The sequence below is a fragment of the Malaya genurostris genome, chromosome 1 (genome assembly GCF_030247185.1).
Source record: "Malaya genurostris strain Urasoe2022 chromosome 1, Malgen_1.1, whole genome shotgun sequence".
Classification (NCBI taxonomy): domain Eukaryota; kingdom Metazoa; phylum Arthropoda; class Insecta; order Diptera; family Culicidae; genus Malaya; species Malaya genurostris.
The window spans coordinates 18,334,497-18,351,379 of record NC_080570.1 but is presented as its reverse complement, the minus strand read 5'-3'; the positions used below and the strand labels follow the sequence as shown (position 1 = coordinate 18,351,379).

The 16,883-nt window shown below is 36.3% G+C and overlaps 3 protein-coding genes across 3 annotated transcripts; 2 read left to right on the top strand and 1 right to left on the bottom strand.

The window, feature by feature from the left end:
• Window positions 1–3,807: 3,807 nt before the first annotated feature.
• Window positions 3,808–4,440, bottom strand: LOC131430976 (uncharacterized). The gene is made up of 2 exons (XM_058596343.1): window positions 4,327–4,440; window positions 3,808–4,253 (listed from the first exon to the last, which is right to left on the bottom strand). The coding sequence occupies exons 1-2, from the start codon at window positions 4,391–4,393 to the stop codon at window positions 3,853–3,855; spliced, it is 468 nt and encodes a 155-aa protein (XP_058452326.1). The 5' UTR covers window positions 4,394–4,440; the 3' UTR covers window positions 3,808–3,852.
• A 376-nt stretch (window positions 4,441–4,816) lies between these two features.
• Window positions 4,817–5,497, top strand: LOC131430912 (uncharacterized). The gene is made up of 2 exons (XM_058596228.1): window positions 4,817–4,931; window positions 4,992–5,497. The coding sequence occupies exons 1-2, from the start codon at window positions 4,865–4,867 to the stop codon at window positions 5,369–5,371; spliced, it is 447 nt and encodes a 148-aa protein (XP_058452211.1). The 5' UTR covers window positions 4,817–4,864; the 3' UTR covers window positions 5,372–5,497.
• A 7,014-nt stretch (window positions 5,498–12,511) lies between these two features.
• Window positions 12,512–13,161, top strand: LOC131430839 (uncharacterized). Its single transcript, XM_058596101.1, has 2 exons — window positions 12,512–12,596; window positions 12,664–13,161. Exons 1-2 carry the CDS (start codon window positions 12,530–12,532, stop codon window positions 13,038–13,040), a joined length of 444 nt encoding a protein of 147 aa, XP_058452084.1. The 5' UTR covers window positions 12,512–12,529; the 3' UTR covers window positions 13,041–13,161.
• Window positions 13,162–16,883: the final 3,722 nt, after the last annotated feature.

Genomic DNA, 16,883 nt, shown 5'->3' with positions numbered 1-16,883 from the left:
ATTGATTCTTGAACCACAGAAAGAAGCTCCCAAGAAAACTTGTTGACTATTAGCTACTAAGCATCAAACAATTGTATAGGTATATCTACCAGGCAAATGTATGTGGTATTTTCCGTTTATTATGTGGAAATGAAAAAATATCTAATGCGGCTACGCCACATTGTTTTTGTTCATGTGCTGTCCGACCTCGCTACCGCTCGTTCGGACCTCAGTAAAGCAAAGAAACCTAGCTTTGAGTAGACCGGGCAAACGAGGCGGTTACAGGTTTGTACAGGCGGATCGACTTTCGGCGAAATGGCATTTGGCAAATCGACTTTCGGTGAAACAATCCGCTCCCACCTCATACTACTTTAAATTCATTCATAAATTGCTGATCATATTTCTGATTATGTTGGGAAAAAAATATGTTGCTGCGTTGAACACAACAAGAGATATTCACGATTAAATTCTAACAGATCGGCTGAAAAGTTCGTATCGTTTCTATGAGAGGGCGCCACTAGAATTAAATCCATACCATTTTCAGTTAGTACCAACCTTCAAAAGATACGTGTATAAATTTGACAGCTGTCTGATTATTAGTTTGTGAGATATTGCGTTTTGAGTGAAGCTACTTTTGTTATTGTGAAAAAAATGGAAAAAAAGGAATTTCGTGTGTTGATGAAACACTACTTTTTGATGAAAAAAAGTGCCGCCGATACCAAAAAATGGCTCATGAGTGTTGTCCAGACTCTGCACCGGGCGAAGCAACAATTCGTAAGTGGTTTGCAAAATTTCGTACTGGTCATATGAGCACCGAAGACGATGAACGCAGTGGACGTCCAAAAGAGGCTGTTACCGATGAAAACGTGAAAAACATCCACAAAATGATTTTCAATGACCGTAAAGTGAAGTTGATCGAGATAGCTGACACCCTAAAGATGTCAAAGGAACGTGTTGGACATATTATTCACGAATATTTGGATATGAGAAAGCTTTGTGCAAAATGGGTGCCACGTGAGCTCACAATCGATCAAAAACAACAACGAATTGATGATTCTGAGCAGTGTTTGGAGCTGTTTTATCGAAATAAAACCGATTTTTTTTCGTCGATATATAACAATGGACGAAACATGGCTCCATCACTTCACTCCGGAGTCCAATCGACAGTCAGCTGAGTGGACTGCACGCGATGAACCGAACCCAAAGCGTGGAAAGACTCAACAATCGGCCGGTAAGGTTATGGCGTCTGTATTTTGGGATTTGCATGGTATAATTTTCATCGACTACCATCAACCATCAACAGTGACTATTATATTGCGTTATTACAGCGTTTGAAGGACGAAATTTTAAAAAAAACGGCCTCATTTGAAGAAGAAAAAAGTTTTGTTTTATCAAGACAATGCAGCGTGTCACAAGTCGATGAAAACCATGCTGAAATTGAACGAATTGGGCTTCGAATTGCTCCCTCATCCACCGTATTCTCAAGATTTGGCCCCCAGTGACTTTTTACTGTTCTCAGACCTCAAGAGAATGCTCGCTGGTAAAAAAATTAGAAGCAATGAAGAGGTAATCGCTGAAACTGAGGCCTATTTTGAGGCAAAGGACAAATCGTACTACAAAAATGGTATCGAAAAGTTGGAAGATCGCTTTAATCGCTGTATCGCCTCTGATGGCAATTATGTTGAATAATAAAAACGAATTTTGGCAAATTACCACAATCTGTACGGCCAGTAAGCCGAAACTTGTTTCGTTCGAGACGTCAGTTTAGACGTTACACTTCTTGTGTAATAAAAAAGTGTCTTGCAAATAGCATTAACTTTACGTCTGCTCAGCGGATTATGTTGATCCGGGGGCTTGCGTCAGCATAATCTGCTGACGCACTGATGAGTCGAAGACGAAACGTAAACTTAAGAAAATGGTTATGTGCACCTAGCATAAATTTGGGGGTAAAAGCAAGCTTTTTCCCCTTCAAATTACCAAAAAATGTGTGTTTCTATTAAACGATACGAACTTTTCAGCCGAACTGTTACTCATTCTTGTACAGGGCAAATTTTGAAAAGCCACTCCATAGTAAAGTAAATCGTATTCATGACAAAAATCTCACGATGGAATAACTAAGAATTTTGGAAATATAATTTTATTGTTGATTTTTTGAAAAATCAGAAGTTATTTTTTCACTGTGTATTTATTTTTGAAAGTTCAACTTCTTCTTAGGCAAAATTTTCAAAGAGGCGATAGATTTCGAGTTGTAATTGTTTAAAAACAATGTGGCTTAAAACACTTACGCCCATTTAAAAAATTAGTCTAGAGTGAAAAAAATCTCTAGACCAGTGAAAAATACTTAATTTGCTATACCTATCACACATGTCATATCTCATGCATATCCAAAGGGAGTCGGGCGAAGAATTTTGCCATTTCTGGACGATTAGGCGTGGAATTGCTCTATGAAAAGCTCTGCTCAAAGTGGGTGTCGCGTTTGCTCACTGTTGACCAAAAAAGGAGAACGTGTTGTGATGATTCTGAGCAGTGTTTGGCCATGTTTAAATGTAACAAACCGGATCTTTTGCTTCGATATGTGACAATGGATGAAACATGGATCCATCACTTCACTCCGGAATCTTCGTCCAAAGCGCCCGAAAGCACAACAATCGACTGGAAATGTTATGGCCCCGGAATTTCGGGATGTGCGTGGTGTAATATTTATCGACTATCTTGAGAATGGAAATACCATTAATAGTGAATATTATGTAGCGTTATTGGAGCGTTTGAAGGTCGAAATTGCAAAAAAAAACGACGGCGAAGAAAAAAAATTGTTTCCTCAAGTCAACGCATCGTATCACAAGTCAATCATAACAATGGTACAACTACATGAATTGAACTTCGTATTGCTTCCACATCCACCGTATTCACCAGATTTGGCTCCCAGCAACTACGGGCCTATTTTGAGGCAAAAGATAAATCCTTCCACAAAAGTGGTATCGAATTGTTAGAGCGGCACTAGAATGATTGCGTTGCTCTTGATGGAGATTACGTTGATTGATGGAAGAAGTTAATCTTGAACCAGAAAAAAATTGCGTTCTCTTTGTTAGACCATTTTTAAAAACAAATCAATATTGAGTCCAATCGATCCAGAATTGCTTGACGAAGCACTTCTTGCTTGGAAGCCATCTTGTTAGTCACAACATTTTGCATTTTGCACACGTAGACAATTACACTTTCAGCTAGTTTTACCCAAAAATCAATCAATTTTTACCCATGCAAAAATAAGTTGTGATGGATTTTTGTTGGGTACAGTCTTTAAATTATACCTTCTTTGGCGATTATTCATTCTATCTGGTAGTTTTCAACAGGGAGGTAATAGAAATTATAGCATAAAACGATCCAATTGTCCTGTAAGTTGAAAAACCCAGCTCAGTATAAAATAAACTAGCTTCGCACCGAAATGTTCAATCGAAAAACATAGCTCGAATCGCACAAACCCCTTCCGTAAAATATCTCCAATAACCGGTAGGACTATTTCCATTAGGCTACCTGGGATTATGTATGAATAATTAATGCCGGAATAATAATGCTGCAAAAGCAACCTTTTCCATTTGTCGTACACGCTTAAATTGGATTGTCGATTTTCGTGGCAATTCTAAGTAAAAATACCGGCACAGCAGACAGAAATATTTCGGTAGATTTTGTGTTGAAAAAAAAAATGACGGAGAATGAAATCAGTACCGTACAGTAAATTGAGTGTGTAGAACATTTCAGACAGGATTTCGGATTCGATTTCCCGTTGCCACCCGGCAACCGTAAACTTTTCTACGGATAACACTTGTGCTTTATGCCTACTTAACTTTTGTAGTTCAAAGTGCTGAAACAGTCAGCTCACACAACGGTAGCCTGTGAACGGTAGCAAAACACCGCCTGGTCCTGATCGTCGGTCAGCATCAGTTCCATATCGACGGTAACGTTGGCGAACGGAGCGGACACTTTCGTTATCAGATTGTAAGTAATCGGATTGCCGACGTCCGACAGCGGACAAGAAACCCCTCCCAGCAGATCCGGACAGGCGTTTTGCTGTTCCTCCGGTAGACTCCACGGCACTCGGAAATTACCCAGGAATATGTCCAGCGAAGCGATCAGTGTTGCCGTGGAGCGCTCCAGCACAAAGTCGATCTCGCTGTTCACTTTGGATCCCATATCAACGATACAGGGCTCCTGGGGATCCGTTGGTGGACAATCGACGACCCGAACACTCACCGGTAGCGGGCCGCTATTGAAAGTGCCTGCCGGAAATGGAAGCTCTAGTTGAGGATGAATGCTTTTCTTCATGGGTGTGTGTGTGTGATTGTAACTTACATGGTGCCGGATTCAAGGCAAATACTACAAACGGTATCACTGCGAAGAGAAAGAAAAATCTGTACATTTCAGCGGATTTTTACTGACTGGCTTAAGTTGTACTACCGAATCCACTTTATAATGCATTTTTTCAGATTACATCTCTTATTTTTATAAACTTTGCATCTATTCAAATCCTCCTATCGGACTGCTGATACCTTTCTCCGAAACAATATTTGTTTGCGTCATTTTATAGCCAACCGCACTTATGTGCAATTTACTCCGGAACCGATAAACCGATCCGAATAAATTTCACAATGATCGCATGGATTTTCTCCGTGTGACAAGAAAAGTACGTGTCAATCAGCTGATTTTCCTGAAAAGGGAAAATTTTCCTGCACCTGTGGGCAGTTAAAGTACGATAAACCTATCAGATGCAGCTTACAAAGTTGCTGCTGATAAGATAAGAACGGCGGTGCTGATATGATAGAGGAAAAAAAACTCAACATAACAGCTTCTAATGAATTCAGTTCCGAAATCATCACCGCCCAAGTAAGCAATGTTCCGATTTGTGGCATTATCCATCGTTTTGCCAGCGCTTGTCGTTGGTCTGGCCGTTCGAACATGTAAGAACTGTCAACTGTACGAATACCGCGGGCGCTAATTTTCCTCTACTCGAATGACAGGTCCGAACAATGCCGATCTTCCGCTGGAGGTTCGTGTCGTCGATTGCTACGAAGAGCCGTGTGTGATTGCGATGGGCGACATGGTCGATATGGATCTTGACTTCTTGGTGAATCGCAACAGCGCCACGGTGAATGCCACCTTGGACATCTATCTGGGAAATTTCCGAGTACCGTACGATCTACCAGAGGACCAACGGAATGCGTGTAACTTCTTCAAGGACCGTGGCTGTCCGATCCAGGAGGGCGAGCAAATCAACTATCACCTCCAAACACCGGCTTCGGCTCCGTTTGCCAATGTGACCGTCGATCTGGAACTGCAACTGACGGCTGATTCCGGCGATCCGCTGTTCTGTTTCCGTTCGTCCGCCCGGATCGTGTAGGTTGACAAAAGTTTTGTAGAAAAAAATTTGAGTTACCAAGTTTTGACAATCTTATTGTATTTCGCCCGATTTCACTACTTTCTTTGGAGCTAATCGTGCCGAACAATAAAGATATTCCTTCTAAAACTCGTTTTAACAACCGAAAAGAAGTCAAAATCAGTATCGATTTATTCTGATTCGGATGAAATTTTCCACAGGTCGTAAGTATGCAAACCATTAATTTTGCATGGATGGAACGATTCAGCTTATCATTGATTATTGATTTTGAAAAGACGATAATATTTCTCCATGCCCTTTCTTATAACCGTCGTCTCTCGGAATCTATTAATTGTTCAAAAATTAAGTTTATTACACTGAATGCTGTTCGTGCGACTTTTTATACAAATGTTCAAAGTTCTGTGGTTTTTATGTGAGTGATGAGGTTTTGCTTAATGCGAATTGAAAGCTTTGTGGTTTTTATGCGAATTGTATCATAAAAACTTCTGGAAAGTTACTCGAAAATAACCACTTCAAAAATTGCTCAAAAAAACTGCTTGGAAACAACTACGCCATAAAACTGCTCGAAAAAACTACTCGAAATCTAGTCCAAAAATGTGATCGAAAAAACTACTCCATAAATCTGCTCAAAAATAAAACTAATCGAAAAAACAAGCTCAAAAATCTCGAAACCGCTGCTCAAAAACTGCTCGAGAAAACTGCTCTGAAATTACGGCTCCGAAAATTGCTCAAAAATATCTGCTGAGAAAAAACTGCTTTAAAAAACACTACTAAAGAAATCTGACGTAAAAATCGGATCGAAAAATCTACTTCATAAAACTGCCCAAAAATAACTACTCGAAAAACCTCAAAAAATAATCGATCGATAAAAACCTGCTCAAAAAATCTCGAAAACTACTACTCAAAAAATACTCGAAAAAACCTACTATAAAAAACAGCTCTACAATTACGGCTCCGGAAATTACTCAAAAATATTTACTCGAAAAAAAAACTGCTTGAAAATAACTACTCGAAAATAACTTCTAAAAAAATTGTTCGAAGAAAATCTGCTTTAATAAAATCCATAAATCTGCTCGAAAATAGCTACTCGATAAAACGGCTCTACAATAACGGCTCTGAAAATTGCTCAAAAATATCTGCCCGGAAAAACTGCTTGAAAATAACTACTTGAAAAAAAAAACTGCTGGAAAAGAGCTACTTGAAACTAACTTCTCAAAAAATTGGTCGAAGAAAACCTGCTTGAAAGAAAAACTACTAAAATGGTGTAAAAATCGGATCGAAAAATCTACTTTATAAACCTGTTTAAAAATAACTACTCGAAAAACCCTACTCAAAAATAACTGATCGAAAAAACATCTGCTCAAAAAATCTCGAAAAATACTACTTAAAAACTACTCGAAACAACTGCTTTACAATCGCTCTCTTTGCTCGAAATTAACTGCTCAAATAAAATCTACAAAAAAAACTACTCAAAAATCTGCACGAATAAAAATACCTACTCGAAAAAAACTTGCTCAAAAAATCTCGAAAATCACTACTAAAAATATACCCGAAAAAACTGCTCTGCAATTACGGCTCCGGAAATGCTCGAAAATATCTCTCGAAAAACTGCCCGAAACATAAAAACTCGAAACAACTCAATATTTTCTGCTCGATAAAACTGCTTTAAAACAAACTATTCAAAAATGCTGCTCAAAAATAAATACCCAAAAATTGTTGAAAAAAAATTACTCCAAAAAATTTACTCTCAAAAACAATTTTTTAAAACTTAGATTCCTAAAATTTGTTCTAAAATTACTCTTCCGAAAATTGCTCAAATAATATCTGCTTGAAAAAAAACTGCTTGAAACAACTTCTAGAAAAAAAAACTGCTTTAATACGAACTACTCAAGAATGTTGCTCGAAAAAACTACTAAAAAGAAAACGATTCCAAAAAACTGCCGGAAAATATCTGCTCGAAATAAACTGCTCGAAAAAGCTGCTCACAAAATCTCAGAAATGACTGTTCAAAACACTACTCGAAAAATCTGTTCTAGAATTACACAAATTGCTCAACACAAACTACTAGAAAACTGACTATTCGAAAAAAAATCTGCTTGAAAAAATAATACACGGAAGGTTTTCTATGTGACTTTTCACACAAATTTCCAGTTTTGCGATTTTTGCTCGATGTATCTTCGAAAAAAAAAACAACTACTCGAACATAACTACTCAAAAATGGTTCGAAAAACAATTACTCAAAAAACTACTCGAAAAAATTGCATGCAAACAACTATTCGAATAATAATAATGATCTAAAAAACTAATCAACAAAACTGCTCGAAAATAACTACTCAAAAATTGTTTTGAAAAAACTACTTGAAAAAACTGCTGGAAAATATCTGCTCAAAAAATCTCAAAAACTACTCGTAAATTTCCGAAAATTGCTCAAAACATATCTGCTCGAAAAAAATAATACTTGAAACTGCCACTAGAAAAAAATTCGAAAAATAATGCACTGAAAGGTTTCTATGTGACCTTTTTGTATGAATTTTCAGTTTCGCAGTTTTTGCTCAGTAAAATATCTTCGAAAAAAACTGCTTGGAATAGTACTCAAAAAAACTGCTCGAAAATAATTATGAAATTGTTCGAAAAATACTACTCGAAAAAACTGTTCTAAAATATTTGCTCGCAAAAACTTCCTGAAAACAATTACTGGAAAAAGCAACTCTAGTTGTACTAAAAAAACCGCTCGAAAATAACTACTCATAATTTGTTCGGAAAAAACTCGAAAATTTGCTGAAAAATATCTGCTCGGACTGTAAACTGTTCGAAAAAAACCTGCTCACAAAATCTAAAAAACAATTGTTTAAAACTTACTCGAAAAATCTATTCTAAAATTACACTTCCGAATATTGCTCCAAAAATATCTACTCGAGAAAAACTGCTTGAAAAAACCTATTCGATAAAACGGCTCCATAACAAAAACTACTCGAAAAGAACTTTTGTTCGAAGAAAATCTCCTTGAAAATACTCATATTATAAGGGTTTTTAAAGAGTAATAATAAACCGGAAGTCGATCATCTTGGATGTTGAAACCACCCAAACATTATTTTCTTGGACTACTTTTCACATCCGTTTCGGAAATATTGATATGATATTGATTGATATTTATTATACAAAACTTTTTAGGCGAAGTAATTTTTTTTTCCATTTATCGCCCTAGAATTCAGAAACCGAAGCATTTTCAAGCAGATTTTCTTTTAATAATTTTTCGAGTAGTTGTTTTAAAGCAGTTTATTTCTGAGTAGATATTTTTTGAGCCATTTTCGGAGCAGTAATTTTGAAGTAGTTTTTTCGAGTAGTTTCTCAGCACATCTATGGAGTAGATTTTTCGATCAAACTTTCTTCGAACAATTTTTTGATAAGTTATTTTCGAGTAGTTTTCTCGAGCTGTTTTTTCGAGTAGTTGTTTTCAAGCACTTTTTTTTCTAGCAGATATTTTTTGACCAATTCTCGGATCAGTAATTTTAGAGCAGTTTTTTCGAGTAGTTTTAGAGGAGTTTTTTGATTAGATTTTAACAGTAGTTTTTCTACAAGTAGATTTCCTTCGAACAATTTTTTGAAAAGTTTTTTTCGAGTAGTTGTTTTCAATAAGTTTTTTTTGAGCAGACATTTTTTGAACAATTTTCGGAGCAGTAATTTTGACGTAGTTTTTTTTAGTAGTTTTTCAGTAGATTCAGGGAGTAGTTTTTTCGATCAGATTTTTCAAGTAGTTTGTCTTCAGGCAAATTTTCTTCGAACAATTTTTCGAAAAGTTATTTTCGAGTAGTTTTTATCGAGTAGTTTTTTTGAGTAGTTGTTTTTAAGCACTTTTTTTCTAGCAGATATTTTTTGACCAATTCTCGGATCAGTAATTTTAAAGCAGTTTTTTTAGTAGTTTCTGAGGAGTTTTTTGACTAAATTTTTACAGTAGTTTTTCTTCAAGTAGATTTTTTTCGAACAATTTTTTCGAGTAGTTGTTTTCAATTAGTCTTTTTTTCGAGCAGATATTTTTTGAACAATTTTCGGAGCAGTTTTTTTAAGTAGTTTTTTCGAGTAGTTTTTCAGCAGATTTATGTAGTAGTTTTTTCGATCAGATTTTTCAAGTAGTTTGTCTTCAGGCAGATTTTCTTCGAATATTTTTTCGAGCAGTTTTTTCGAGTAGTTGTTTTCAATAAGTTTTTTTTTTCGAGTAAATATTTGAACAATTTTCGAAGTAGTTTTTCGAGTAGTTTTTTAGCACATTTATGGAGTAGTTTTTTCGATCAGATTTTTTAACCAGATTGTTTAAGTAATTTGTCATCACGCAGATTTTCTTCGAACATTTTTTTTGAGAAGTTATTTTCGAGTAGCTTTTCTCGAGCAGTTATTTCGGGTAGTTGTTTTCAAGTAGTTATTTTCGAGCAGATACTTTTCGACCAATTTTCGGATCTGTAATTTTAGAGTAGTTTTTTCGAGTAGTTTTTGAATAGGAGGAGTTTTGTTGATAGGATTTTTACAGTAGTTTTTTCTTCAAGTAGTTTTTTTCTGAATAGTTGTTTTCAATAAGTTTTTTTCGAGTCGATATTTTTTTACCAATTCTCGGATCAGTAAAATTAGAGCAGTTTTCCGAGTAGTTTTTGAATAGGAGTTTTTTTGATAAGATTTACAGTAGTTTTTTTTTCAAGTAGATTTTCTTCAAACAATTTTTTGATAAGTTTTTTTCGAGTAGTTTTTCTCGAGCAGTTTTTTTCAAGTAGTTGTTTTCAAGCAGGTTTTTTTCGAGCAGATATTTTTGAAAAATTTTCGGAGCAGTAATTTTTAAGTAGTTTTTTCGAGTAGTTTTCCAGCAGATTTATCAAGTAGTTTTCCGATCAGATTTCTCAAGTAGTTTGTCTTCAGGCAGATTTTTTTCGAACAATTTTTTGAGAAGTTATTTTCGAGTTGTTTTTTACCGAGCAGTTTTATCGAGTAGTTGTTCTCAAGCAGTTATTTTTTCGAGCAGATATTTTCTTACCAATTCTTGGATCAGCAATTTTTCGAGTAGTTTTTGAGTAGCGTATATGGAGGAATTTTTTGACCAGATTTTTCGGTAGTTTTTCTTCAAGTAGATTTTCTTCGAACAATTTTTCGATCAGTTTTTCCAAGTAGTTTTCAATAAGTTTTTTTCGAGTAGATGTTTGCACAATTTTCGGAGTAATATTAGAGTAGTTTTTTCGAGTAGTTTTTTAGCACATTTATGAAGTAGTTTTTTCGATCAGATTTTTCAACCAGATTGTTTAAGTAATTTGTCTTCAGGCAGATTTTCTTCGAACAATTTTTTGAGAAATTATTTTCGAATAGCTTTTCTCGAGCAGTTTTTTCGGGTAGTTGTTTTTAAGTAGTTTTTTTTTCGAGCAGATATTTTTCGATTAATTTTTGGATATGTAATTATGAAGCAGTTTTTCCGAGTAGTTTATGAGTAGAGGGGGAGTTTTTTGATAAAATTTATACAGTAGGTAGTAGATTTTCTTCGAACAATTTTTTGAGAAATTATTTTCGAGTAGCTTTTCTCGAGCAGTTTTTTCGGGTAGTTGTTTTCAAGTAGTTTTTTTTTCGAGCAGATATTTTTCGACCAATTCTCGGATCAGTAATTTAGGAGTAATTTTATAGTAGTTTTTTCGAGTAGTTCTTCAGCACATTTATGGAGTAGTTTTTTCGATCAGATTTTTCAAGGAGATTGTCTTCAGGTAGATTTTCTTCGAACAGTTTTTGAGAAGTAATTTTCGAGTTGTTTTTTTACCGAGGAATTTTTTCGAATAGTTTTCAAGCAGTTTTTTTCGAGTAGATATTTTTTGGTATTTTTTCTTTAATCAGTAGTTTGAGAGCAGTTTTTTCGAGTTGTTTTTGAGTACATATATGGAGTTTTTTTAATCAAAATTTTACAGTAGTTTTTCTTCAGGCAGATGTTCTTCGAACAATTCGAGTAGTTGTTTTCAAGCAGTTTTTTTCGAGCAGATATTTTTTGAACAATTTTCGGAGTTGTTATTTTAGAGCAGTTTTTTTAGTAGTTTTTGAGCCGATTTATGGAGTAGTTTTTTCGATCAGATTTTTCCAGTAGTTTTTATTCAAGCAGATTTTCTTCGAATAATTTATTGAGATGTTATTTTTGAGTAGTTTTTTTTCGATCAGTTCTCGAGCAGTTTTTTCAAGTAGTTGTTTTCAAGCAGTTTTATTTTCAAGCAGATATTTTTTTCGAGCAATTTTGGAAGTGGTTTTTTTCTAGTAGCTTTTCAGCAATTTTGCTGATCGCATAGAAAAACTCGTATAAAAACTTATTTTAATTAATCTAGTGGTGTAATGAAGCTTTCTAGTATCAATCATACTATCATATATAATTCTGTGGTATTCTTCAACATAATTTTCTTCGATTCTTGCAAGAATAACCGTCTACTGATAATGACTACCAATTGGAGTAGTTTTGAGGTCGATTTAGAAATTTTTCTACATTTTTGGTCCGTCCCTTGGAGTGATTATATAAAAATTTCATCACACTTTACCCTATAACTTCGGAACCGGAAGTCAGATCCAAAAAATATGCAGGAATTTTGTATGGGACCACAAGACGGACCTTTCATTTGAATCTAAGTTTATGGAGATGATCGGTTCAGTGTTCTTTGAGAAAATTTGTCTCACCCAGACATTTTGCGATCTCGACGAGCTATCAGGAGTCAAACCAAATTGGCTCGAGCGGCACGTTCTCCTGGTAATTTGGAAATTTGTGCCATAATAGCAATATTGAGAACTCGATATTTTTAATTTGTTTTGATAAGTCTAAGGTCAGAAATTCTTAACCGGGTTTAAATATAAAAGTATATGAAACACGCTTCCAAACCCATGCTCTAAGTTGACGGTCTATACACTGAACAAAAAACTACAATTCACTTAACTTGGAAACATGGACTTGAAATTGGTTCTGCTAATCCAATCTTAATTATTTTGCGGTGTACTTTCATCGATACCCAAACACTTATTTATTGGTTAGATTGGCCAAAATTTCCGTAGCGAAAATTGGCTTTTGTGTGAGATAGGCCGGATTTATCTAATCTAGCCATTCGGCTACTATAAATAATGTAACAATCGTTTCTGTCGGTTGCAGTTTATCACGTTCCCTCAACAAATATGAAAGTGATACTGTGCCTGCTGGTCATTGCAGTGACGACGGCTCAGGCCATCGATGTCCATCAATGTAAGTTTTTTGTCGAACGATCGATCGAATCTTCACAATCATCCCTTTGTCCTCTTGGTTGTTCAAGGTGGTGGAGAGTTTCAGAGTCCCATCAGGGTCACCATCCCGGGTTGTGATGTGATGCCGTGTGAAATCCCGAACCAGACGGATATGTCATTTGAGGTGTTGTTCGCTCCTTCGTTTCCGACCAGCACCCTAGCCGTTAATGTGACGGCCACACTCGGTGATTTTAATCTCCCGTACGAAACTCCGGATCATCTGCGGAACGGTTGCGACAACATAGATGCCAGTTGCCCACTGGTCACCGGGCAGGAAGTAACCCTGAAGGGAACAGCTCCGGTGGAGGCACCCCTGACGAATGTTACCGTTCGGATGCGATTCGAAATCGATGGCGACGATGATCGAAGTGTGATTTGTTTCGCGGCTGACGTAAGGCTGGTATGAACCACTAGTGACAGTTACAAGTTTGTGGATTAAAATTTTCTATCACATTTTACATCGATCCGAATTGATCGTTCTGAACTCTAATTGACATTTTTATTGACAAATGATTCATATAAACGGACAGGTACTGAATATTTTATTCCAAATGATGACCGATAAATGCCTCAATACATAACCACTTAACTTTTCAAATGATGCACTATTCCACTCGTACAGAATTTTACAGGCTTCTGTGGTTCAGTCGATTAACTGACGTGCTTTGTGATCTAATGTTTCTCGGTTCAAGTCGCACTGTTGCTATCGAATTTTTGTGTTTTATTTCATTCGATTTCCAGTTAGGTACTTTCAGATAACACAATTTTACATGTTCTGGAATATAAATTCACTCCATTTATGTGCATCTAATGAGTTGTAGAATCACAAGATTTATTCGAATTGTGTACGTGAAAAAAAGCGAAATCAGAACGAAGATAAATTTTTAAACTGACAACAACCAGCAGCTGGCAAGCGTTTGAATTACACTCAAAGAAAAATTCACGTTCGATTTACTTGAAAATTATTCGAACATTCAATAAAATGAATAGAAATATCACATAAAGTAAAGTTTACGTGAATTGACCAACCGTCAAACAGTTGATGTGCGTTTCCGGTTTGAAAATTCGATTTGCGAAAATTTTTTTTTCAATTGCTAATTTTAATTATTTATTAAAAAATCAATATGAATTATGAGTTTGATTTTAATTAATTATTAAGCTATACCGGTTTTGTCAGCTTTACAAACCCACTCGCACGATGTTATCGGTTGTCTGTGTTTTTTTTTCAGTCATTGAACTTCTATGCTATTTACATGGTAAGAAACCTATTGATTTGCATGAAAATCTGAGAAAATCTCCTTGTGACTTCTACCAATATTTAGAATAACAATTCCCTGATCATATGAACTGGAAGGTAAATGTGATTTTATATTTGTAACACGTGATTCATACTGAATTAAGGAGTGTATCGAAAAAAAGCTACCCACAAATTTTTCTTTCAAATTATGATAAAAAACAATATTTTATTCAAACTGAAAATTGAACCCTTATTGTACGAGGTTAAACTTGAGAAAATTCACGAATTTTCGAACGCTCCTCATCAAGTTCCGGACAAGTGTTGCATCGCATGTTTTGGGCACTCCTGCATGTTCCCAGTTACCTAACCAGTCTTCTTGAAGACCCTCTTCACGATTGCCCAGTAACGTTCGATGGGTCGAAGCTGAGGGCAATTTAGTGCATTGATATTTTTCTCAGCGATATTTCGTAAGCCCTTTTTCGTAAGCCAATTGAGAGTGGTTTTGGCATAGTGAGCCGAGGCTAAATCCGGCCAAAACAGTGGAGGTGTACTATGCTTCTTATAAAAAGGCAGCAATCTCTTCTGGAGACACTCAGATCTATAGATTTCTGCATTTATAGTTCAGGTAGTGTGAAAAATGATTGACTTCAAACCACAGGTACATATCGCTTGCCATACCAGTACCTGTCGGCTGAATTTCTCTACTTGAATCGACCTGTCCGCATCGCTCACATCCTTCCCAACGACGACAGGGGTTTTGAGTTCTCCTTTACATAAGTCTCATCGTCCATCAAATCTGGCTGCTGCTCGCTTCTTCTGTTCTACAGTTTTTTTTCGAGATTTTCTGCTTCTTGTAGGTCTTCAGGTAATTTCGCCTCTTGATACGCTGGATCATTCCGATTTTTTGACCAAATCACGTATTGACATTGATATGTTCCTCATGATTAGAGATACAACTTTCTGGTCCAGTTTCAGCTTGGAAGAACCGAACCGTTTTCTGCCTCTTCCTGGTAGCTCATCCAAAGAATTGTGCTCCCCAAACTTATTAATGATGGTTTTAACACTGGCATGGTGAATTCCAAACCGTTTCGCCAATTTTCGCACAGTAATATCCTTCTCACTTAGCCATGTGTCCAGAACCCTAATTTTCACTTCCTTTTCAATACGCAACGTTTTGAAAACGCAGAATTCAACCGCACAAACAAGTAACCAAACGAAAGCTGACAGCCAAACGCACAGCATGCTGTGATCTGCGCATAAAAAACCATCACAAATACATGCGTACAACACAATTGTATGTGGATAGCTTATTTTCGATACTCTCCTTATGCATTAAACAACTTCTATATGCCAGTCCATTAAAAACTACGTGAAAAGTGAGGTGGAAAATATTCACATAGCTTTTCGCGTAACTATGATGTGACTATTTTTTGGAGTGTATGCTGGGTGTATAAATTGCACAATGCAGAAATGTCAACAGATTGTAATTTTTGTCACAAAAAAAACCGTAAGATGTGGCGATTTACCGAGCACAAAGTTCTATGTATGCATTCTATGCATCGATCCCAGTCTCCATGCTTAATTCCGTGAGAAAATTACCAACACAATCCACAAACGGTCTTCTCTCGTCACCTGTGCATTTCTACATCGTGGCGTGATGATGTCAGTATAGTATATATTCTGGCAGCTGTGCTACATTACTATTGCACTGGACAGAGATGCCAGATTTGTCTGTAAATCTGCAGATTTCGGACGGTTTTGTATGTAACAAAAGTAGTCTTATAACAGGCGTCACTTTTACGCAATTTTATGGCCGCTTCGAAGTGTTGCACACAATTTCAGTTGAACCGTCGGTGATTAAATTCAAAATTCGTAAGCTTTGAACCAAAAGCACCCATCGATTCCGAGGCTATTAAATTGAAAATCATAATGAATTCAAGTTCAAAGTCCGGAACGGATTGACTTAAATACCGACGGAATTTTCTTTCAACCCTTCGAACCCATAAGTAAGATAACCATGTGCGTGGTATAAGATTTATCGACTATCTTGAGTAAGGCCATTAACAGTGATTATTATATAGTATTGTTGGAGCATTTTAAGGCTAGAATTGCAAAGAAACGACCGCAAATGGCAAAGAAAAACATTTTGTTTTAATCAAGATCACGCACCGTGTCACAAGTCAATCAAAACAATGACAAAACTACATGAATTGAACATCGAGTTGCTCCCACGTCCACCGTATTCACCAGATTTGGCTCCCAGCGACTACTGACTGTTCGCAGACCGGAGGAAAAAACTCACCGGTAACAAATTTTGAGCGAATGAAGAGGTTATCGCTGAAAAAAAAGTGGTATTGAAATGTTAAAGCGGCGCTGGAACGATTGCGTTGCTTTTGATGGAGATAACGTTGACGAATGAACCTAATTATGAACCAACGAAATTGTGTTCGCTTTGTTAGGCCAGGGACTTTTCAGCTCATGTGTTACATTTCCGACATCGCCTCAAAGTTCCGTGTCATTTAGTGAAAGTTGTATGCGAAGTCTAGAAGTAGGACGACTGTAATCACGTATTGACATTGATATGTTCCTCATGATTAGAGATACAACTTTCTGGTCCAGTTTCAGCTTGGAAGAACCGAACCGTTTTCTGCCTCTTCCTGGTAGCTCATCCAAAGAATTGTGCTCCCCAAACTTATTAATGATGGTTTTAACACTGGCATGGTGAATTCCAAACCGTTTCGCCAATTTTCGCACAGTAATATCCTTCTCACTTAGCCATGTGTCCAGAACCCTAATTTTCACTTCCTTTTCAATACGCAACGTTTTGAAAACGCAGAATTCAACCGCACAAACAAGTAACCAAACGAAAGCTGACAGCCAAACGCACAGCATGCTGTGATCTGCGCATAAAAAACCATCACAAATACATGCGTACAACACAATTGTATGTGGATAGCTTATTTTCGATACTCTCCTTATGCATTAAACAACTTCTATATGCCAGTCCATTAA

Excerpts from the sequence above, each read along its gene's own strand:
- LOC131430839 (XM_058596101.1), top strand. The coding sequence starts at position 12,530 with ATGAAAGTGATACTGTGCCTGCTGGTCATTGCAGTGACGACGGCTCAG. Across the intron at positions 12,597-12,663 it reads GGCCATCGATGTCCATCAAT|GTGGTGGAGAGTTTCAGAGT; the intron begins GTAAGTTTTTTG and ends TGGTTGTTCAAG.
- LOC131430912 (XM_058596228.1), top strand. The coding sequence starts at position 4,865 with ATGTTCCGATTTGTGGCATTATCCATCGTTTTGCCAGCGCTTGTCGTT. Across the intron at positions 4,932-4,991 it reads TGGTCTGGCCGTTCGAACAT|GTCCGAACAATGCCGATCTT; the intron begins GTAAGAACTGTC and ends CTCGAATGACAG.
- LOC131430976 (XM_058596343.1), bottom strand. The coding sequence starts at position 4,393 with ATGTACAGATTTTTCTTTCTCTTCGCAGTGATACCGTTTGTAGTATTT. Across the intron at positions 4,254-4,326 it reads TGCCTTGAATCCGGCACCAT|GCACTTTCAATAGCGGCCCG; the intron begins GTAAGTTACAAT and ends CATTTCCGGCAG.